At 35.9% G+C, this 25,668-nt stretch overlaps 1 protein-coding gene across 1 annotated transcript in view; it reads right to left on the bottom strand.

The window, feature by feature from the left end:
* CRPPA (CDP-L-ribitol pyrophosphorylase A) overlaps positions 1 to 25,668 on the bottom strand; it is a 200,413-nt gene that overhangs the window by 127,721 nt on the left and 47,024 nt on the right. Inside the window, exons 4-5 of the mRNA XM_045828807.1 lie at positions 14,855 to 14,959; positions 9,601 to 9,646 (exon numbers count right to left, since the gene is read on the bottom strand). Of these exons, the coding sequence (XP_045684763.1) occupies positions 9,601 to 9,646; positions 14,855 to 14,959 (151 nt within the window). The remainder of the gene's footprint in view (positions 1 to 9,600; positions 9,647 to 14,854; positions 14,960 to 25,668) is intronic.

The following is a 25,668-nucleotide window of genomic DNA, read 5'->3' as shown; positions in this document are numbered from 1 at the left end:
CTATAACAAAATACTGTAATAAAATTCACATAAATGTGTTTTCTACTTTCTTCTGTCTTCATGGTTTCTGATGAGAAATCTACAGTCATTCAAATTATTGTTCTCCTACAAAAGAATACATCATTTTTCACTGCCTTCAAGATTTTTATTTTGCCTTCATTTTTCAGCAGTTTATGAAGTGACTGGTGTGGATTTCTTTGGGGTACCGTGTTGGAGCTACCTGCGCTTCTTGAGTCTGTAGATTTATGTCTTTAACCAAATTTGGGGCTTGATTTTTAATCTAGAATTTCTTAAAATATTTTTCTTTTTTTAAAAGATTTTATTTATTTATTTTTAGACAGAGGGGAAAGGAAGAAGAGAGAGAAACAATGTGTGGTTGCCTCTTGCGTGCCCCCTACTGGGGATATGGCCTGCAACCAAGGCATGTGCCCTGACTGGGAATCAAACAAGCAACCCTTTGGTTTGCAGGCCAACACTCAATCCACTGAGCCACACCAGTCAGGGAATACTTTTTCCTATACTGTACTATCTCCTCTCTTTCCAGAATTGAGATTAAATATTGCATTCCCACCTATACTCAGGACTATTTATTTTTCCCCCAATCTCTTTTCATTCTCTAGTTCAGACTAAAAAAATTCTGATGATATAATTAACTTTACTGGCACTTTCTCTGTCATCCATATTCTGTTTTTTATTTTGGTTATTGTAATTTTTTCCAGTTCTGAATTTCCATTTGGCTCTTCTTTATGTTCTCTATGCCTTTGCTGAGATTTCCTGTCTTTCATTTCAAAAGCATTCCCGTGATTGTATAACCACTATCCTATACACCTGAAACTAGTATTAAATAATATTGAATGTAAAGTACAATTGAAAAATATCTAATTTTTCTACAAGGATTCCCCCATATTTCTTGTAGCATTTTTTAAATCAGTGCTTTAAAGTATTTCTCAGATAATCCCAACACCTATGTCTTCCCAGCACGGGTATGTATTGATTGTTCTTTCCCCTGTGAGGTTAGGTTTTCCTGGTTCTTTGTGTGCCAAGTGATACTAGAGTACATCCTGTGTATTTGGGTAATATCCTCACTTACCACCATCTCTCCTGTCCATCCCATTTCTCTAATGCAACCCTTTTTAGCACTCCACAATGTGTTTTCATAAGTGTTTAATTCCAATGGTATTTTAACTGAAGTCCTTCATAAAAGTTTATGAATGAGACCAAAATTTAATGTGTACTATACTCATCTTTCAATAGTTCCTCTTGGTACTCATAAACTACGCTGGCTTCATCCAAAGGTTAAAAAAAATAGATACAGTTTGGGATCTTTTCATTTAACTTCACAAAATAGTGATATGTACAATTTCTAACTTACACAGCTTCCTCTTTGCTGCATGGCAGATACACTGACATATGAAAGAGAAAGCACATCTAGACATATGCCTCCATCAATTAATCATCAGTAGAGACTTATGAGTGCTCAGGATGGTGTCTGTATTTTACAAGGAATTTTCAAATAGCATGGAGGAGAGACAAACTTAAACAGTATGTTAGTCCCACAAGCAAGTGCGAAAAAAAAATCAAGAAATCAGACTTCAGTTTTCTTGAAAACATTCAACACCATGACTTCCATAAGGTCTCATTATCCACTATACTGATCTCTGACCTAAAATGTTAGTGTTATGAGGTAAATAAGAAACAACTATATCAAATCCAACTATAATCCTTTGCAAAAGATGTTTGAAGCTCTATTCCATTCAACGGAAGGTCAGTTATCTTCTATTTTGTGGAGTTCCTTCAATCAAAAGCCAATCTGCAGGATCTACTTTCTGTCTCACATGGGAAATTTTAAAGTAGTGTTACTAAAAATAGAACTGCCTTTTGACCTCCCAATTCCATTGCTGGGAGTATATCCTAAGGACCCTGAAACAACAATCCAAAAGAACCTATGCACCCCAATGTTCACAGCATCACAATGTACAACAGCCAAGTGCTGGAAGCAAGCTAAGTGCCCATCAGTATATGAACAGATCAAAAAACTATGGCACATTTACACAATGGAAGTCTATGCAGCAGAAAGAAAGAAGGAGCTCCTATCCTCTGCAATAGTGTGGATGGAACTGGAGAGCACTATGCTAAGTAAAATAAGCCAGGTGTGAAAGACAAATATCACGTGATCTCACCTTTAACAGGAACCTAATCAACAAAACAACAAGTGAGCAAAATATAACCAGAAACATTGAAATTAAGAACAATTGGACAATAACTAGAGGGGAGGTGGAAGGAGAAAATGGCAGGAAGGGGGAAACAGTTTTCAGAAACAACTATAAAGGACACAGTGACAAAACTAAGGGGGTTGGAAGCAAGGGGGAGGGAGGTGGGGATGGCTGGAGTGTGGGGGTAAGTGCTGACCAATGTAATTAAACAACAATAAAATAATTTAAAAAAAAAAGAATCACCACTGTTGAGCCTTGAAGTCCTGGACTCAGCCTCACCTGTGGAAAGATGCCTACGGTTCTCTGAAGATATTGATAGCGGAAGCTATTAGGACAGCAAGGGGGATGGCAGGCAACTAAGGAAAATTGGCCAACAAGCCACTGCCATAGGACAAGTGGATAATGGGGCAGCAAACAGAGACCCACGGGAGAACCATACACCCCACATTAAAGGGCCAAAGTGGCCTTCTGAGAAGTTAGCTCTACTGCTGACTGCACATGTTTCAACTGGAGGGCAATGGTATGTAGGCAGATTTTTCAAACGAGATGTTTTATATCAGATCATAACCACATTTGTAAATGAGTCACTAAATACAGGATGAAGTTTCCTACCTTACAACTAAAAGTGAAGAGCAGACCTGTGACATCTTGTTTCCTGCACATGTTTTTACATGTACGTATATTACCATTTTCCAAGTAAATGATGAAGTACTCTTTTTTCTTTTCAAAGTATATATTCTTTATCAATTAAAAGAGAAATAAATTTAAAGGAAGTGCTAGTGACTCATCAGTACATTTACAAAATGTATAATTGCTTTGAGCAAAAATGTCATGTTTGGATTTTTTGTTGTTGGTTTTTTTTTCCCTACCTACATCAGAGTATAATATAACTGGCTGGCTTTTGACTGTTATCAGGTCTTATTTAGCTAGCTGCTTAGTACTGTACTGTGGTCTTAGAAGTTTTTCATCATGGCAAATTTACTTGACTATGTTTGCATTTGCATCCCACTAATGACAAATTTAAAATTATAAAATTAAACCAAAAAGTGAACTCTACTTTTTCTAATCTGGACCCAAATATTTAACTTTCCAATTGAATATTTTAACAATACTCCAAGGAAACCAAACCGCTATTAAATCACACTGTAATCTTCCTATTCTGATTAATTAAAGCTTGACGCAAATGTTCTTACAGATTAGCGTAGGGTAGAGTCATAGCACTATTATTTTCAAGAGAGAGAAGAACAAAAACTATATTATGTACAAAGAACTTATGGTATTAGTGTGAAAATTTGGAAAATGAAGCATCACAGTCAAAAGGCAGACATCAAAAATCACAGTTTCCATGTAAATCTTAGCTGTCACTTTGCATTGTCTGAAAAGCATAGTTAATAACACAAATGGTGCCATCATTGAGTATTTAACAATAACAATTTGATGAAGACTCCCACAGATGCAAAATACTATCCAGTTACAGATGTAGAAAACTTGATTTAAAGTGTCTCACTTTTTCAATTTGATTTAAAAATTTACAAAATACTTTTCACATAACATGCCATGATTTTAAGTGAAAATATTAATGGGTCACTAAACAATTAAGGCATTAGTTTCTTCATATGTATAAATATGCACTGGGACATAATGAGTCATCTTTTCCCATAACACAGAATCAATTATATTCAAATGTGATTTTATTTTATATTCTTTAAGACAGAGCCCATTTAAAAGTACATTCAGCTACTTTCAATGTACAATGTAAGCACAAAAGATTCAATTGCTTCCCTACTGGTACAATAATTTTAACTGTATAAATATAAAAAAGCAGGTCCTGGCTGGTGTGGCTCAGTGGATTGAATGCTGGCCTGCAAACTACAGGGTCACCAGTTCGATTCCCAGTCAAGGCACATGCCTGTGTTGCAAGCCAGGTCCCCAGTAGGGGGTGCGCAAGAGGCAACCACATATGATGTTTCTCTCTTTCCCTTTCCCTTCTAAAAATAAAAATATATATATATATATATATATATATATAGTAGAGTATGTATATGTATATATATATAAAGCAGGTATTTGAGAATTTATATCTTGACTTTATAAGTACTTAACATTAAAAGATATCACTTCTATCACTGAGGCTGAAAATAAAAATGTATTTTCGGTATATAGTCTAAATTTCTGAACCAATAGGAGATGTGATTTGACTAAGAAATCAAATTCAATTAATTTCTGTTAAAATAAAGTGCTTTGTTAAATAAAAAACATGCATAATGACTGGGAAAAACATGAATTTTTACATGAACATTAATATTAACCATTTTAACTAATATTAAATAAAGGCAGTTAAAAACAAAATAATTTTGAATTTTAGCTATTTTATTTTTCCATTTTTATATAAACCACTATTTGAAAAGAGACACCATGAGGCTTTTGTGTATCACACGTTTACTTGGGTTTGTACAATCATAACCAGGAAAGAACAAAATATAGTAAGTTCAAAAGCACTCTTAACAAAATTAAATATATTAAAAGATCTGAGGAGGAATGGTGGTAGAAAATGAATACAATCATCTATTTAGAAGTTCAATAGAGACTTTTCTTCTTAGAAGACTTCAGAATATTGATCATTGTGCCAGGATCTGGTCAGCATATTAAATCAAATGTGGGTTGGGAGTGTTTGGCATGTATGAGTCTAGATAAAGTATTTACTGCTGGCATCTGTTATCACTTTCATAGTTTGGGTGTGTTTGAGCATCCAGAGCAGGCTTGGGTGGGCTCAGCCAGCTTGTGCATCAAAAGCACAATACCTCTTTGTTAAGTGGCTGTTTATACACTTATCAGTCAGCTAGTGTCTTGTGCCAATTAATCACACTACTCCCTAGAAAAGTTTATGTTTAAAATTTCACTCATAGCCAAAGCCTAAAAGGGATAAACATTACAGAAAAATGACCAAATCTAACTCTCTGCCTCAAAAAAATATTAAGAATGCTTTATTAACAGTAAATTTGTTATTAACTGTACATTTTTCAATGCAGACATGTGAAAGAGAAATATGGGAAATGCTACTTTATATATGCTCCCTATTATTGAATTGTTTACTATAAATAAAAACTTAGGTAAGTAAAAAAGTAATGTTAAAAATAACACTTATCTAACAACACAAAATAAAAGTCAGATTTTGAGTCTTGTTATAAATCACAATTTGAGGATCTTATTCAAAAGCATATCTAAAATTAGCTGCATCAAAATTCCATAGTAAACTGAAAGTACAGACTTGAACATAAATCAGGATGAACTAAAATACACATGCTATTGTAGTGACAGGCAAATTTTAGATTACTAAATGCTTTTCCAAGACATGACATTTATCAAATAACTGTCTTATATAAGTCTGAAAAAACTAAACAACAAAATAGTTGCATCAAATATAATTTTTTAACCAGCAATAACTGGCATTCAAGTAAAAACAGCTCAGGGAGAACAACTTACAGAATATTAAGCACTCATATCACAGCATGGGAAAAAAAAAAGAATTCCATCCTGGAATAGAAAAACTGTTGTGTCTAGGTAATAAACACTAAACTACCAGAATCAGCACAAAAAGAAAAAATAAACTAAACAGTATAAAACCAGTCATTTTAAAAGTATTATTCTGATTTTGAATTTTAACCTTTCCTCTTTCTGTGTTGCAATCTAGATCAGCCATTTCAATGTTACGGGTTTTTCTCACACTTTCTAGAAGACTACTATGTGCTGAGCACAGTACTGGCAGAAAACATCTTGAGTCCTGACTGTGTGATTGTTCTTCATCAGGCCAAGTGAAGATAACAATTTTAACCAAACAGAATCAGAGTTGGGCAGGCTGAACTGTACAAGCCATTCACTGTACCCACCAAAGAGAGATATTAAATCCAGTGTCCACTTTAGTGGTTAGCATGAGTAGCTCCATGACTCAGAGGTGCAAAGTGGCCAAGTCCCAGAGTAGAGTCAGACTCAAGAAAAGGGAGACCCTGGTTTAAAATGCGGGTCTTGCTCTTACTGTGTGACCCAGAGGAAAGTACCTAGTTCATCTAGGTCTCACTGTTCCCACCTGCAAATGGGAGCAACAACATCTACAGCACCTCATTTTTGTAAATAAATGAGATAACATATACAAAGTCATATGCTCCATATGCTCCATATGCTGCCATATGCTCCAAGTCCTGGTTTTATACCTTGACAAAAAAGCATAATCAGATATCATATCATCTTTCTTTTAAAAAAGAAAATTAAAAAGATACATGATATTGGGATAGATTCACTAGGTCCCAATATGCATCCGTTCCCAATACTCAAGGGGGAAAAAAGTGTAGCCACACCCTTTAATAGGTTACTCAATTCAATTCAGCTCAATGTTAGAGGGTAGAAAAGAGAAAAAAGACTACACATTCTTCCTACCTTCATTGATTCACAACCTAAAAGAGCTTCACACCAAGTCATGGGCGGTGCTGAAATCCAAAGAGTTCTTAAAATACATTTTTTAAAGTGTTGCACTATATAAATTTGGTGGCAAAATCAGTCCTGAATTTGAACTGGCTAGATGCTTTATAGTTACTACTCCTGCACTAAATGTAAACATTTCTGCATTTCAAGTCTCATTATGTGGCAAGGTCCCAAATCCCACTGATGATGTGGCACAATATGTGGTGGAATGCAGTAGCTTTGGAAAATATAAAGTATTCCAAGTTCCAAAACACACGTAGCCCCAGGATTTAATAGAAGGAAATCTGAACAATTTCTACTTAAGGAATCAAAGGGAGACAAGCGGTATAAAAAGGTAAACCACCTGAGGTGGAAAGCTGTGTTGAAGAATGTATTTTCTATCCTTCTTAAGTCAGAATTTGCTTAGAACCCTTGGATGTGCTATTACATGGAAACAATAACACTACTTACATTACCGTGTTCTTGGAAAAGCAAGTAGAAATACACATGAAATGCTTTAAACAATGATTGTCACAAAGTAAATACCAATAAATGCCATGTGGTGGAAGTGCCTAAAAAATACTTTGAACACACTGTAGAAAAAGGCAAACAGGTAAATATACTGTTTAGACAGTTAGCTGGCTATATACCATATTATATTTTGGAACTTCAGTTTTAAAAATCCAAGAATTTTCTTTTTCCTCTGCCCAGTGGAACTTCTACCGTCAGACCTCAGAGGCAGTATTAGTGCAAGTCCACGGAGGCAGGTAGCAATCACAGTTGAACAAAGAAGCATCTGGAGCTGACAGAACATACTAAGATGTCAAGCTCTCAATGTAAAATATACTATTTGGAAAGAAATAAACTATGAAGAGCAACCTGGAGGGATGCTTCCAGAATTCAATGTACAAACTAATCAGAGTTTTTGTTAACATGCAGATTCTAACTTAGTGTGTTGGGGCCAGATGTTCCACAGTCCAGTTCTCGGGTCATCAGAACACTGCCGGCCCACACTGAGGGTAGGAGGGCCCCAGAGCGGCGATCCTCAAAGTGCACAAGTGACACCAGACCCTGTTGGGGAATGAGTAGAAATGCACACCCTAGAGCATAAGGAGACATTGGGAGACTGTTGGTCTAAATCAGACTTTCCCTGAGAGTAAAAGTAGAATACTTCTCTAAAATACCTCAAAAATAAACGGAGTATAGTAGGTCATGTTACCTAAATAAGAAAACCAATTTCTTTCTGCAAAAAATTTCCAAAATTATAGCTCCTGCAATTACACTTACCTTGTAGGCTTTTACATGCTAAGAAGCCTGCTCTGCTAATGTATAAGCAGAAGTGTGTAAAATTCCCAGTTGAACCACTCACTAAACTAACTATTCACAAAACAGATCGTTTCCATTTGACCTAGGTAACAGAAATATGACTTTGTAGAAAGCAAACTGAGTTTTTTATTTTCTTGTGTTAAGAATATAACTCAACCACATCATGGTTTAGTCAACTTCTCCAGAGTAATGTTTATACATCTCCTGGTTCATATGTAAATATGTCAACATTTTGATTTATAGCTATAGGTGATCTGTTTACACACACTGATACACAGACACAAATTACATTAATGGTCTGAAACACAGTATTCTTAAGGGACAAAAACTTGAGGCTAAACTATAAATATAGAAGGTCATGACCAGAGAAAAATTTTCATTTTCTGAATATGAAGCCAATTGATTGTTAAACAGCTGGTTTCCCCAAAATGTTATAATAACCTGATGCATTCAGAATTAAGATTCAGGGGTTTGGTTTTTTTTTTTTTTCAACTTCAAAGTTTGAATTTATAAGTTCATCTCCCAACCAAGCTTACAAGTTCACCTCTCAAAAACTGAGCACACAGTTCAGTCCTTAACCTGTTTTTGAAAGAGTCAGTTACTAACCTTGTGAAGCACAACACCTGCTTCAGGATTGGGGGAGGGCCCTCTGATTTCTGCTAGGACCATATCTTTAAAAGAGTGCTGCTGTCAGAAGACATCTCTGATGCCCACACCACAGGGAGGGCAGGGAGGGAATGTGCTTCTGTAACCTAGTGAGCAGAGGCCAGGCAAGCATGCAGCTCAACAACCCCATTCAGGAAACACAGCCCTCAACCAGGAATTACTCAGCCAAAAATGCCACTAATGTCAAGGTGAAGAAAGCTTGACTGAAGCCACGGAGGCTGCAAAATCACAGAATGAATGTCCTGTGTGTGTGTCACCATTACATTCCTAGCACCATGGGAAGCACAGCAATAAATAATTGTTGACTAGCAAATAAACTTCCTCTGTGTAACAGGGACCTTACAGTCATAGAGATGAAAAGGAATGAGAAAGGCATTACTACATGTGTAATATCTAAAATTACAAAACAAAATTAGTCATTGTCAAAACCAGGAGGAAAGATGAGGACAACTGTAATTGAACAACAATAAAAGTTTTTTTTAAAAGAAAACAAAAAAAACACCATTCAGTCCAATTTCCATATTTTGGGAAAAAACTGTTTCCTACAAAAGATGTTATCTAATGTATTGCTTTTACAGTGATGGGAGTATCAGTTCTCTTACTAGTAAAAGTAAAACATAAAATCTTTATAGATATATTAAAATATCAGTTCTTACTTCTAATAGTGCCAATGTCCCATACTTTTTTCAAATTAATAAAGCATTTCCTTTATAAAAAGTAAAAAAAAACAATATGACATAAGTCATACATAATAAGTGATATTCCACAGGCGGGAAACAAAACAAAATGTAATTATTTTTCAAAAAAGCAAATCACAGACTTCCACGGCCTGCAGGCATTTATACTTCTGAGAATTTGGAGATCTAAAATGTCATGAGAAATCCTGAACTGGCTTACATTTTTGAAACACAGGAACTGAGAGTCACAAGGCCAAACATACCCTTAATAATCGATTCAGCTGCATACAAATCGCGTTTGTAGGTCACCTAAAGGACAGATAAACCTCATTAGACTTAACAGAGCAGGAAGGAATGTGAAAGCAATAAAATTATGCCCCCAAGGAAATTCTTGATTTTGGAGAAACTATAAACACATTAATACTGACAATTTCTAAATTACGACATCAGCAAATTCAGAATAATGTATTCTATTTCTATGAATGGTTGAAGTTTTTTTAATCTTTAAATAAATAGACATACTATATGGAAGTGTTTACCAAAATCTGATTAATGTAATTGAAGTATTATGTCAAAGAATATGTGGTTGTATTTAAATAAAGGTTTTAGCATTATTGTTTAACAGTAAGTAAGGCCTTACTTTGAAAAGAAAAAAAGGTAAGTGTACATTACCAAATTGCATTTTTAGTTGAAATGAGGAAATTCTCAAAAATCAATTCACAGTATGAAGGGAGTTCCTTCTGAATTGAGTATAACTGTATATACCCAAGTAAGGTTCACCTTGTAAGGATTTTATGGCTCTGATAAAAAGAGCATGGAAGACACCACCATAAGAACAATCACAATCTTTCCTTACAAACACACAGCCTCCTTGCAATTATAACCTGCTGTTTGTAATGTAACAGAACCTGGTCCTATGGGACATACTTCCCAGGCCACATCCAGTGAGCTTAGGCATAGAACATGTCAGGTGCATTGCATTGCAGAATTATTTCTCCCATCTCACAGAACTGAAAACGCAGTAAATAATGAACTGTACTAATAACACCAAGGTCTTAGGAACTCATCAATCAAGTGCCCAGATGATTCTGATGCTAATGGTCTAAAAAATCCACTTTGAAAAGTAGTCATCAAATTAGTACCTGTCTATGCCTACAATTCAAACTTTTCTCCTCCAAATTATCTCATATCTAGGCATACAGAAATTTTGTTCAGCTCAAGTGGCTCAGGACATTTCTACCCAAAATAGATTCCTGTGTTGTGTCTTTATCATAGCAGGAAAATCCTAGTCCAAAACTACAGTCCAGAATTAAAGGAGCAGTTAGCCCTGGCTGGTGTGGCTCAGTGGATTGAATGCCAACCTGGGAACCAATGGGTCACTGGTTCAATTCTCAGACAGGGCACATGCCTGGGTTACAGGCCAGGTCCCCAGTTGCAGGGGGGTGGGGCGGGGGGGCGGCGCATGATAGGCAACCACACATTGACGTTTCTCTCCCTTTCCTTCTCCCTCCCTTCCCTTCTCTCTAAAAATAAATAAATAAAATCTTTTAAAAAATAAAATAGCAGTTAATTTGTAAGACAGATGACAAGTTGTTCAAGCACTCAACTAATCTATTTAAATGAAATGTGACACAGCTACATTATCTCTAAAACAAGCACATGTCCAACCGAAACTAGTACTGTATACAGTAGTTACTGATCCAAAGTGTAATTCTATTATCTGGGGAAAATATCAGTAGAAAACATACATTTAAAGGTTCATGGTATGCATTTTACCAAATTAAAGAATGTATAGATCTCATTCATTCATTCAAAAAATATTTATCAAATAACTACTGTGTTCTAAGTCCTGTTCCAAGTGCTGGCAATAGAGCAATCAAAAGAAGGAGGAAAGCTTCACTTGTAACAACTGCATTTTAATGGAGAAATTTTTCTTATAAGAATTAAATAAGTAACAATGTTTGCAATTTAAATGAGTAAATGCTTTTCTTCTATAACTTTCTGCTGTGTAGAGTAAACTCAGAAATTAATGGGAACATAGTTAATTACCATTATTCATTTTTCATCCCTTCCTGCTTTTGTTGTGGGATTAACACTGCATTCCAATTTAAAATAGAATTGTGAAGGTACCTTTTTTTTTCAAATAAACATTAATGATGGGTTTTTAAATTTAAAGAAAACTTGCTTTCAAAAAATAAAATGTTTTTCTAGCATACTTGCAAGACAACATTTTTATACTGGAGTCAGTCTTATGAATAAAATACATGTTTTTATTACCCAAAGTTCCTTTCTTAACTGTATAAGCAAGAAAGACTCCTCAATTTCCTTTTCTGTCTACTTTTTCCTGTAGGCTGTAGACACCTACTGATATTCTGATTAAAGACTTTGTACTTTATTAATATCTTCAGTATAAAGCTTTATTGAATATCTCCACTATACATCTTAAGCACTCTATCCTCCTAAACATTGAATTAATGAAACTAAACTACAAAATATTTCTGACAAACTTGTAAAGTACTGTGTTTAAAACAGCCTTATTTTTGTCCAAATAAAATATCTAACATACATCAAAGGGGAAAGCACCAAGAAATGTAGTTCTCCACTGATGAATTATTCTCTTCCTGCCAAACTCTTACAGTAATATGGGTTTCCCTTTCCTTATTTTTAATTTCAAAACACTTTAATAATCAGTTTTGAAGTTGATCCTCTTCTGTCAGCATGTTCTACAGTTTCTCTTTGTCTTTATACAATAGAATTTTAAAAAAAAATCAGCCCTGAAGTGATGGAAGAGAGCCTCAGTCCTCTGATTTACTCGTTCTCACACTGCGTCCATTAGGGTCTCAGGGGCCACCTGCAGACCAGGGAGGTGCTCTGAGCAGCAGAGACCCTGAGCCCCACGTAGTGAAGCTCAGTGGTTGTCTGCATTGTCCCACTGTGCTTCGGTGCAATATTTCATCAGAGTAAAATGGTTAGCTAACATACGTATTTTTTTTAATGAAGAAAAACCCTAAACCAAGAGCCACAGATATAGTTTTCTTCCAACTCCTTAGGCCAGAGCTATCTCAGCTACCTCAAGATGAGCACCAAAAAACACAAAAATTGTTCCTCCTTCTTTGCGTTGCTCCATCTGTGTTGACGCTCAGTATCATAAATTAGACTTTTTAGAGCCAAATCTAGTTGGCTACCATCTTACATGAGTTAGCTGACGCTACATTCAATGTTCTCCTGTCTTTCATCTAATGAGAAAACAAGCATAGAACCACAATAATTAGGAGCCAGAAAATCTTAAATTTTAAATATATGGAATGTTTATTAGATACAAATTTAGATCGGATGGTATTTATTACATTTATTTCCATTTCATTGATTGCATCTATGGTGAAAATACTGGGTAACTAGATGAAAACTTCTAAAGAAAAATGATGCCGCCACAGTGTATGTATGAGGTTAAAGAAAAAAGGCCAAAAGTGAGAGACTGTTGTGTTTCTTTTGTTCTCAACAAAGATGTTGTAACACTTGGACCTTTAAAAAAAAAGTAGTTCATATCAAAAGGAATCGTCAAAAGTCATCCATTCTAGTAATATTGTGATGACTTGAACACTTCAGAAACTCTTTCTAAAGAAATATTTTCAGATGATGGGACAGAGTTAAATCTCTTAAATAACTGGCTATAAATCTTTCCTAAATCTGTCAAGCCTTGGGGATGATTTTAGCCGTTAGAAACAAGATGTGTGTTCAATTAGGTCTGTATGGTGTAGTAAGGGACCAAATAGTTAATTATATTGGCACCAAAACCATGGTATAATTATAAAGAAATAAACGGTCTTCTGTAGGCTAGCTGAGAGCTCACTGAAGTGAGTACGTGTTCACTCTGGCCTGGCAAGGCACCGCCACTCAGAAAGCATGAGAGCTGGTAGCTGCTCCTGGGCGTCAACCCTATACTCCTCTGCACTTGGCTGCTCTCTGGGGAGGCGGTTGGTCGTGCATGGAGATGCCCTCTACTCGGCATGGTCATCTGAACAAACTGAGGCCCTGCAGTGCCTGCTGTAAGAGGGCTGGCATCGACTCTGAATGTTTACTTTTTTCCTCTACGTGTATAAAAAAAAGTACGTAAAATACAAAACAATAACCCTCCTGAGATTTCTGGTGTCAGTTAGAATACCAGTCCTGGTCAGTCCTCACACCACCTGGCATGAACACCCTGACTTTGGAGAGGCAGGGGAAGGTGCCCTGGCTCTGGCCTTCCGAATCTTCCCTTGCCTTGCTGCTTCATGGCACTGACATGCCACCTGAAATGCGTTTTTCACTGTGTCAGATTTCTGAATCATGTTCCAGGTAGAGTACTTGGCATTGCCAGCTGAGTCCAGTACCAGTTTTAGACTAATTATACGAAATCTGCCCTCAAATCTAAGTTTAAAAAAAATGGTAGCACCTTTGGAATTGTTATAAAATTAGAACACTAAAGTCAAAGTGTGGATTCCATTGCTTTGGTTTAAAAGCAACTGAAATAATCTTTATCCACACAAAATAGCAAGACCACAAAATTAATTAAATTAGAAGCCTATACAAAAGACAACTCATACAATGCCATGACAAGAGGCTAAATGGGGCTTGATAAATAACTAGGAAAATATCAAAAAGATAAAAGTGGAAAATAATGAAAGACAGGAGACAGGTTGGAATAGGGAACCAGAAACAACTGCAATACTTATACTCAAAGTAATTTCATCTCACTTAACAGAATAAATGCGGTACCTAAAAAAGGCCTCATAACTGTCATGTGATTGGCATTTTGCCCAATCCATCACATTACATGCCCCTTTAGAATCCAAGATCCTGTTAAGATACATCATTACGCACATCATTCATAAGAGGGGGGCTTCCCTCCCTCCCTCCCTGTTTGGAAAGTGGTACTAGGAAGACGATTACTCTGGGCCTATGAGTGTGTCACCCATTGGCATGCACACGAGTTTCTTAGGGCTTTATGATAAGCCCAAACTGAGAGGCTTACAGCAACAGAAATGCCTTGTCTCACAACACTGGGTGACAACCGTGCAGATATTCTTCCAACCCAGTCAGGTTGGGGCTCGCACCCAGGGCTACTGTGCAGAGCAGAGCTCCCTCCTCAAACCCAGCTGAGAGTAAGGCAACAGAGGAAAAGGATACATACAGAGAACAAGAAAAAATGTGAATGAAACAATCTTACTGGCTAAATGGAATTTGTTTGAATAAATTATGACAAAGTGAATTTTCTTCTGACCAAGCTATAGAAATGATACCATACTTTAATAGCTCAGAAAACCCAGTGGGACTCTTAATTCCTGTAATATATGCAGACACAGACACAGACACACACACACACACCTTTTCTCCCAGAAAAATTCAGTATGAAACCAAGTATTTTTATGCTACTTCTCCATTTCCGAAAGCCCTGGAAAGTGTTTGTACTTGCACCATATGTCCTTAAGAATAACATAAGCATGAACAAGACCCAGAACAATGTACCAGCTCCATTACCTTCCAGAGATCAGGTGATCCTTCCACAAGTTTGGCTTTAACATGACAATATTTTAGAGCCAACTGCAAACACTCAGTTCCAAATTCCAGGTCGTAGTCACTACACTGAGTAATAACAGAAAAAGAGTTAACAAGTTAAAATATAATTTTAAATGAAACTATGCATTATCAATTGCACTGAGAAAAGAAAGAGCCCAGAGAACTCCCAAGCTCTTTAATTAACTACTGATTATTCAAGTTTCAGAATAATTTTCCCCATGCCCTAAAAGCCAGTAGAAAACAGGAATGCTGCAATTATAAAAGTCTCAAACTTCCTCCATCGTTTTGGGTGTCAGATAAACATAATACTTAATTTCCTTTACTCATAAGCTTCCTTCCCAAACATGTTTCTAAAATGCCTGAAGGGATGTCTAAGGATTACCATATTATAATTTGATTAACAAAATATATATATTCATAAAACTTCAAATCCCCTACCTTGTATTTATGCCAATTTACATTTATAGTCATAACTTTATTATTCACCTTAATATTTTAAATATCAACATACCCTTTTTAAAAGATTTATATTTTGATTCTAAAACTGGACACAGTTTTGTAAAGGTCTCTCATAGATTTAGTATAATATAAACACCATGTTTAAGCTTATTAAGCAGAACCATTAAAATGACCAACAAAATACAAATCAGCTGAATGATACTGAGTGCCTGTTATGTCCAAGCTTTATATTAAGTGCCAGCATGTAAATATAAATGAGACATATATTGTGTCTTCAAGGAACTCAAGTCTAGAAGGGGGGCTGATTTATAACAAATATTTTGGAGCACGGTGTGATAGATGCAGCACCAGAGGAACATCCAGAAGCAGGCCAGGGGATAAAACACAGAACGCTCTGGGAGGACTTCAGGGAAGGCCTGGCAGAGGAAATGGTCTCTGATCTCATTTTAAAGATTGAATAAGACTGGAGAAAACGAATACCTTTAAGGCAAAAGGCACCAAACAAATGATACAGAGGTTTCAGATCTGCATTTTATTTTTTTAAAGGTTTTATTTATTTATTTTTAGAGAGACAGGACAGGAAGGAGAAAGGGAGGGAGAGAAACATCAATGCGTGGTTGCCTCTTGCACAGCCCCTACTGGGGACCTGGCCGGCACCCTGGGAATCCAACCAGCAACTCTTTGGTTTGCAGGCCGGTGCTCAATCCACCGAGCCACACCAGCCAGGGCCAGATTTGCATTTTAGACAAGAGTATACTCATGTAACAAAGACAGCAAGAAGGCAGTAAATATAATTATAACATTCAGCATCCTTTGCCAATGCTATTTTATCATAAAGGAGGTTACAAAACTCTAACTGTAATTGTTCATAAAGTTAATGTACAAGGAAATATAACCATCAGATATACGTAGAGTCCCAAATTAACCAGAACGGTCTCAGTTTAAATGTTCTATTCTGTTGTACAATATAACATGACATGTTTCTTAGACATTTTCATTTCATTTCATTATCAGCAGTAGTTACATTCAAATAAGTTAAGACAAATTTTGGTAAACCCCTGCTTTGTACTTCCAGTGTCTGCACAGTCCCATCTACCCATATATGAGTGACATGTATGTACAATAGACAGAGTTTTCTCTTTAACCCATGGTAAAATCCCAAAGGGGACTAGCAGTGACGCTTTTCCTGACTCTCTCCAGAGGCAAGATACTGAATACATCTATCTGTGGACAGCCTTAAAAGTGCTCATAAAGCGCATCCTGGGAGGAGCTCATTGGAACGGCTGCCTCCTTTCCATCCCAGCTGGTGAGGGAAGAATATTACTTGATGCGGTGCTCCTGCCAGCCACGTGATGTACCAGCCAAGACGGCAACAGCCTATAAATTGCATAAAGTCTTTAGGATTCCAGTTGCCAGGGTCAGCGGGAAGCATGGAAAATTATGGGTCATGTATATACGAAATATAAATTGGAAATAGAGGCTAAGCAGTATTGGCAGAAAGGGTAGTCTGAACTTGTCATTCATGGTGTGGACTAATATTACAACTATTTATGGAATTTTTTGGTAATTTTTTGGCAATAAAACCTTGCTTTCACAGTGAGTTAAAAAAATGCATGCTTCCTGACAAATTAAATTCTGAACTTCTGTGTCTCAAGAACAGTGATGTTGGTTTCAACTTTTGTCTAGGATATGGGAAGTTGAAAAAAATTATGCTCATTTCTGAACAAAAGAAAAAGCAGATAAACTACATAAGCACCACTTTTTCTTGACCTCAGAGGCTGCAAGAAAATCAAGCAGCCTTAAATTTAAAAAAAGGCATCCCCTCCGCTCCCGCCCCACCAAGGAGAGGATGTGGTCACCAGCTCACATATGGCAGAACACAAAAGGAAATGACACTGGGTGCCATACAGGCAGGTGAGAAGAAATCAGCTAAAAAGTGGCTGCAAATGGCTAACTACTGAGTGGAGGCTACTAGGAGGATACAGACTACAGAACCTCCAGAGCCACAGTCCCACTGGAGTTTGTACCCACTTGCAGGCTCCCCTTCAGCACCAGACTACTGGGAGTTCATGAAGTGGCATAAAGGTGACTTGTGAGTAGATGTGTATTCTAAACTCAAAGCAATCACTAACAGACATTTTTAAGTTAAAAACAAGATGTCAATAGTGATAAGATGAAATCATAAAAACTAAGATATTAATACAAGGCAGACAGAAAAAAAGAGAAAAACAACAGATGGAACACATTGAAAATAACTAGCAAGATGACAGATTTTTATCAACAAAGGCCATGAATGTCAACATTTATTATCCAGCATGGGAGCTACAGTGATATAATTGATCACGTGAAACACAAATACAAACACACTCACACACAGTTGCTGAGAGAACTCTATGCCTCCTTGAACTTGAAGCATGTTTTCCCCAGGCAGAAGTACTGAGGGCACGATTGTCAGAGGTCCCCAAACACACAGTCCCTCCTAGTCATGTCACAGTGAAGCTCGTAGCCAATGAGCTGCACCTTCGAATGCAGCAAGTCCAGCGGGTCTTCAACACACACACGAGCAGAAAGCCCAGACTTCACTGCAACCCAAGGAAAAGCTCAAACATGAAGTATAAGTTAAAAAGGCAAAGAATACTTTGGAGGAACTAGAAATTGTGCAGTTAAAAAAAAAGTCCAGAATGAAAAAGTATTCATACTCACAAAGTAAGACAGGATAATATTTAAGAGGGCATGAAGTTGAAATACGGGAGAGAAAAGAATAAATGATGACAACCACAAAGTCCAGTATGTTCAAAATAATAAGAAGAAAGAAAGAAAACAAAAGGGCAGCACAGAAAAGGGTAAGGCACGGAAACAACCGAATAATTTTTTTTAAACTGCAGTAATAAAGAACATGAAGTTTCCAAATTAAAAATTCTTTTGAAGTGAAGAAGTTAATAGAGGAAAGTACAATTAGCAGAAAAAACAAGAAGCCTTATAAAGAAGCAGAACACCGAACCAGTTGAAATTTCTTAATAGCGACAATAAAAATCAGAAAAATGATGAAATGGTTTCTTTATAATTTCAAAGGTCATTGTCAACATAAAACTATATACTCCCAGAAAAGCTATATATATCATTTTTGAGGATGGGATATGGATTATTACAAACATTGAAGATCTCAGCAGATTTTAAATTCCTGTAGGCTCATTTTTATTTTTAGTTTTTTAATGAACTTTGGGGATCAGTTTTAGGTTCACAGCATAATTGGGCAGAAGGTCCAGATATTTCCTTCATACTCCTACCCATACCTACTCACAGCCTGGCCCACTCTAAAAACCCTATGCCAGCGTGGTACATCTATTAAAATCAATGGACCTACACCAGCAAATCATTATCACCCAAAGCCCACAGTTTGCATTAGGGTTCACTCTTAGTGTTTCAGGTCCTATGGGTTGTCACAAATGTACAATGGTATGTATCTATCATTATGGTACCACACAGAACATTTTCACCGTCTAAAAATCCTGTGTTCTTATTCACCCTCCTCCTTGCCTCCAACCTTTGGCAACCATTGAATACTCGCCTATCTCCCTAGTTTTGCCATTTCCAGAAGTTATATACTTGAAATCATACAATAGCCTGTTCAACTTGGCTTCTTTTATTTAGCATAATGCATTTAAGGTTCCTGCATGTCTTTTGTGTCTTGATGAACCATATTTTAGCACTGGATAATACCCCATTTTCTGAATGTACCACAGTTCATGCATGCATTCACATACTGAAGGACACTTTGGTTGTTTCCAAGTTCTGGTAATTATGAAAAAAGCTAGTATGAACATTCATGTGTACATTTTTATGTGCCATAAATTTTCACTTACTTGGGCAAAATGTGAAGGAGTAAAATTGCTGGATCATACAATAAGAGTATGTTTACTTTTGTAAGAAACTGTCAAACTTTCTCCTCAAGTGGATGTACCATTTTGCTTTTCCACCAGCAATGAATGAGAGAGTACCTGTTACTTCACATCCTCACCAGCATTATGCGTTGGTGTTCTGGATTTTGGCCATTCTAATAGATGTGTAGGGATGCCTCATTTTTGTTATAACTTGCATTTTCCTAATAACCTATATGATGTGAACATCTTTCCAAATGCTGATTTGCCACCTGCATACCTTATTTGGTGCAGTGTCTGCTCAGGTCTTTTATCTTTTTATTGAAATTGTTCATTTTTTTATTATTGAGTTCAAGAGTTCTTTGTATATTTTATATAACAATACTTTATCACATATGTTTTTTGCAAATATATTCTTCAACTTGTGTCTTGTATTCTCATTCTCTTCTAAGATTCTTCTGCAGAGCAGACGTTTTTCAGTTTAATGAAGTCCAGACTTTAAATCCTTTCATAAATCATTCCCTTCAGTGTTATATCTAAAAAGTTATTGCCACATCCAAGGTCATCATGGTTTTCTCCTGTGTTATCTTCTATGGATTTTTAGTTCTATGTTTTACAGTTAGGTCTATGATCCATTTTAAGTTAATTTTTGTGAAGGGTGCAAAGTCTGTGTCTAGATTTTTTTTTTGGCATGTGGATGTCTACTTGTTTTCGATACCATTTATTAAAAAGACTAGTTCTGCTCCACTGTATTGCCTTTGCTCTTTGACAAAGATCAATTAACTCTGTTATGTGGGTCTATTTCTCAACTCTCTTTTCTGTCCCATTGACTGATTTGTCTGTTCTTTTGCTGATACCACACTGTCTTGATGGCTCTGGCTTTCCAGTAATTCTTCAAGTCGAGTAGTCTCAGTATTCCAACTTTTTGTCCTCTTCCAACATTGCACTGGCTATTCTGAGTCTTCTGTTCCATATAAACTTTATAATTAGTTTATCAAAAGCTGTAATAATTGACATCTTGATATTAGTGAGTCTTCTTATCCATGAACATGGAATATCTCTCCATTTATTTAGTTCTTCTTTGGTTTTGTTCATCAGAATTTTGTAGTTTTCTCCATATAGCCTTTGTACACATTTTGTTAGATTTATAACTAAGTGTATAATTTGGGGGGTACTAATATAAATGGTGTTGTGTTTTTTTTTATTTTAAAGTCCACCTGTTCATTGCTGTTCTATAGGAAAGCAATGGAGTGTTGTATATTAACTATAAATCTTGCAATATTTCTATCATCACTTATTAGTTTCAGAAGTTTTTGTCACTTATTCCAGCTTTTCTACATAGACAATTATGTCATCTGCAAAGGAAATTTCATTATGTCCTTCTCAAACAGAACACTTATTTTCTTTTCTTGTCTTATTCATTAGCTAGGAATTCCAGTTAAAGGTTTTTAAACAATGGTGAGAGGGGATATTCTTACCTTGTTCCTAATCTCAATGGGAAGCTTCTAGTTTCTCATCATTAAGTATAAGGTTAGCTATAGGGGTTTTTTTAGATGGTCTTTACCAAGTTGAAAAAGTTTTTCCCTCTATTCTTAGTTTGCTGAGAGGTTTTTTTATTATTATGAATGAGCACTGGATTTTGTCAAATATTTTTTCTGCATCTATTGAAATGATCTTTTGATTTTTCTTCCTCACCCAGTCATTGTGATATATTATAACAATTGTTGTTTTTTTTAAGCTGAACTTTAACCTTAGATGCCTGGGATAAATCCTGCTTGGTTGTAGTCTATAATTCTTTACATACATTGTTTTGTTCTACTTACTAATATAGAATTCTGTTGAGAAATTTCCATTTATGTTTATAAAATACTAGCACGTAGTTCTCCTTCTTTGCAATGTTTTTGTCTGGTTTTGGTATTAGGCTGGCATCAGAGTGAGTTAGAAAAGCCATCTTCTGCTTCTATCTTCTAGAAAAGATTGTAGGAATTGGTATAATTTCTTAAATGTTTGTTAGAATTCATAAGTAAACCCATCTGGGCTTGGTGCTTTCTATTTTAGAAAGTTATTAAGTATTGATTCCATTTTTAATAGATACAATCCTGCTCAGATTGTATCTATTAAAAATTGAAATTTTGGAAGATTGTGTCTTGCAAGGAATTTGGCCCATTTTATCTAGGTTATTAAATTTGAGAATACAGAATTTTTCATAATGTTCCTTCACTATCCTTTTAATATCTGTTGGTTCTGTAACAATGATCCTTTTTCATTTTTAGTATTATTAATTTGTGTCTCATCTCTTTTATTCTTAGTGTGGCCTGTTCATTTTATTAATCTTTTTAAAGACAAGATTTCAGTTTTGTTGATTTTTGTCTGATTTTCTGTTTTCTATTTCATTGATTTCTGCTTCAAATTTTATTATTTCTTTTCACCTGCTTACTTTAAAATTATTTTGCTCTACCTTTTTCTAATTTTCTAAAAAAGAATATTAGATTATTGGCTATATCTTTCTTCTTTTCTAGTATATACATTCAATGCTATATAATTCCATTTAAGTAGTGTATTTGCTGCATCCCAAAATTGGAATATGTTGTGTTTTCAATTATATTAATTGAAAATAGTTTTTTAAAGATTGTATTTATTTATTTTTAGAGAGAGGGGAAGGGAGAAAAAGAGGGGGAGAAACATCAGTGTTTGGTTGCCTCTCACATGCCCCCTGCTGGGGACCTGGCCCACAACCCAGGCATGTGCCCTGACTGGGAATCGAACTGGTGACCTTTTGGTTGGCAGGCTGGCTCTCAATCCACTAAGCCACACCAGAGCTAAAATACTTTTAATTTTTCTCTTGAGATGTATTCTTTAATCAACATGTTATCTAGAACTGCAACATTTAATCTTCAAGTATTTGGGGATTTTCCATCTATCTTCCTGTTATTGATTTCTAGTTAAAGTCCACTGTGGTCTGAGAGCAGACATTGTGTGATTTCTGTTGGTTTGAATTTGTTAAGGTGTGTTTTATGGCCCAGAACATGATCTATCTTGGTTAAGTTCCATTTGAACTTACAAAGAATGCGTATTCCAGCATTGTTGGACAAAGTAATAGATAAATGTCAATCATGTCCAGTTGATTGATGGTATTTTTTAGTTTAATTATGTCCTTACTGATCTGCCTGCTGGATTTGTCTATTTCTAATAGTGGGGTATAAAAATCTCCAAATATAATAGTAAAGTCACCCATTTCTCCTTGCAGCTCTACCAGATTGGCCTCATGTATTTGAAGTTTTGTTCTTAGGCACACGAATGTTAAGGATTTTTGTGTCTATAGAATTGACTCTTTTATGTAATATCCCTCTTTCTCTTTCTCCTTGGTAACTAATTTCTCCGAAGCCTGCTTTGTCTAAAATTAATATAACCCCTCTGCTATCTTTTCATTAGTTTTATCAAAGTATATCTTCCTGATATCCTTTAATTTTAATCTGTATGTCTATTGAAAATGGATTTCCTGTAGATAGCACATATTTGGGTCTTGTTTTTTAACCCACTCTAACAATCTCTGCCTTTAAATTAGAATACCGACATTTAAGGTAACTGATATAGTTAAATTAATATCTACCATATTTGTTACTCTTTTCCTTTTGTGCCCTCTTATTCTTTGTTTCTGTTCTTTACCTACCTTTTCTGGTTTGAAGTGAGCACTTCATATAATTCTATTTTTTCTTTTTCTTAGTATATCAAATATATTTGTTTGTTTTTTTTACTTTTATTAGTAGTTGTCCTAGAGTTAGCAATATACATATACCACTGATCCAAGTCTACTTTCAAATAATACTATACTACTTCATAGCTTGCAAAATTGCCTTATAACAAAATATTCCTAATTCCTACCTCCCTTGTGTCATTGCTGTCATTCATTTCACTTATAGATAAGCAAACATATGTGTGTATATATACACACACATAAGCATTCATTAAATACTGTGTTGTTCTTATGATTTTGAACACACTGTTACCTGTCATGTCTGTAAAAGTAAGAAAACTAAAGCTTTTCCTTTTAATTTACTTCTCCTCCAATGTTCATTCTTTATGTGGATCCTAATTTCTGATCTGCATCATTTTCCTTCTCTCTGAAGAACTTCTTTTAACACTTTTGGAACGCAGATGTACTGGCAACAAATTCCCTCAATGGTTATTTGAGAAAGTCTTATATGGCTTTTTTTATTTTTAAATATTAATTTTAATGACTAGAGAATTCTAAGTGGGTATTTTTTTTCTCTTTCCCTCTCAACACTGAATATTTCACTTCACTCTCTCTTCTTGCTGCCACAGCTTCTTAAAAGAAGTAGGATATAAATCTTATCTTTGCCCCTCTATAGGTAAAGTGTTTTTCCTTTGGTTTTTTTCAAGGTTATATCTCTTCAATTTTCTGCAGTTTAAATATCATACGCCTAGGTATACTTTATCTGGCATTTATCCTGCTTGCTGTTCACTGACCTTCCTGGATCTGTAGATTTGGTGTCTGACATTAATCTGGGAAAATTCTCAGTCTTTGTTGCTTCAAATGTAGTCTTCCTTTCTCTTTTTCTTCTCCTCATATGTTATACTTTTTGTAGTTGACTCAGAGTTCTTGTATGTTTTCTTCTGTTTTTTTTTTTCAACCCATGCTTTTTTCTCTTAGCCTTTTAGTTTTGGAAGTTTCTACTGAGACATCCTCAAGCTCACAGCTTCTTTTCTCAGCGATGTCCAGTCTACTAATAAATCCAAATAGAATCTTCATTTCTGTTAGTGTTTTTATTTCTAGCAGTTCTTTTTTATTTCTTCTTAAAATTTCCATCTCTGATTACATTGTCCAACTATTGACATTATACGGCCTGAATTCAAGGTCCACATGTAGAGTTTCAAATACTCCAGCAGCCTCCTGGAACTTTACCTGCACTTGAATAACTAACTTCTGTAACCAAACCTGAAAACTTGGTTTCACCTCTACTAGCGGTTCTCTAAAATTCTTAATTTCTAGAACTCAGTCTCTGACCAGAGGTTTCATGCATCATTTCTCTTACTTTCTCCTCGCATTAAAGTGGACATGTTATCTCACTGAGGCATCCAATCCAGTAGAACCTCCATTTCCTCTTGGTTAAAAACTCTCCCTTTTAGACTGCCCTTATCAACCAGGAGACTATGGTTGAAGACATGAAAAATTTTATTACAAACACCCCAACTGCCTGATGTCTTGTCCATCTACTAGATCTCCTTTATAACCTCCACCTACCATCAATCACATAATCTGTTTTCTTATTTTATGATTTTTAGTTCAAATTTTAGCCATTATAATTTATGGTTTGAAGAAGCAAATATCCATACAAGGTTAGTTATCACAAAGCTTGCCCTACTCCCTTCACCCTACTTCAGCTTCTCAGAGGTAGTCATGTTTCCTTCTAAATACACATACGATCTCAGTGGCAGGTAGCAATACACTTTTCTTGCTCACACAGCTGTGGGATGGCTGAGGTGACTCTGCTACCAAGCTGCAGGGCTGTGGGTTGGCTGTGGCAGCTCTGATCTGTGGATGGCACTGTGCAGGCCAAATGGAGAGGCAGCTACTACCTGGCCTATGCCTTCCTTAGGGCAACTGTAGAGGCACAAGAGGGCACACTCAATGGCACAGACACATTTAAGCTTCTGCCTATATCATTTTTATTAAAATACCAAAGCAAGTAGGAGGCCAAGCTGAGAATCAAGGAGCAGGAAAATACATTTCACTTGCCAGGAGGCCAGGGTAAGGGTGCAAAAGTAGAGCACTATGACAGAAGATGAAGAATTGGATCAAATACTTTGCCTATCACATCACATCTCTCAATAACATACTTGCAATACTGCCTCTTGATTTTCAGAATTGGGCATCGTCTATGGAAGAAGAATTCATCTTCTTTCCTCCCAGCCTCACCTCAATACACACTAACACTTCCCATTCCCCATCCCTTCTGTATCATAATTTTTTTCAATCAATATTAAGTATTTACATCATTGTCTATGTAAACACTACTCACTGCCAAGTCATATATTATAATTCCTTTCCTACACAAGTCTTTGTTTCCCTAGAATTAGAGCTTACCTTCTGTTTTAAGTGTTTAGTTTTCTATATACACATGACTCACTCAACAGCAAACAGTTAACTATTTGCCTAGATCTACTCTCAAGATGTTCAGACACATAAAGCATGTTGACAGTTTTGTATGCCTGAAGAATCACCTTTGGAGATTTCTGACTTTTCCAACATGGACTACTTATCCTCTGCCAGCCACAAAATATTATTCTAAAAACTCCCAAATCATCATCCTAGTAATAATTTTCATCTCTCCCCTGTCATGGATCTCCTGTCTCTTGTATCCAATATAATCTTTTTTGATTTGACTCCCTAATTTCTGCAGAAAAAAATCCTCTAGG

This window comes from Phyllostomus hastatus, unplaced genomic scaffold (genome assembly GCF_019186645.2).
Source record: "Phyllostomus hastatus isolate PE091 unplaced genomic scaffold, TTU_PhHast_1.1 phas_scaffold_78, whole genome shotgun sequence".
Taxonomy (NCBI): Eukaryota; Metazoa; Chordata; class Mammalia; order Chiroptera; family Phyllostomidae; genus Phyllostomus; species Phyllostomus hastatus.
The sequence above is the reverse complement of the archived record's forward strand: the minus strand, read 5'-3'. Positions and strand labels throughout refer to the sequence as shown.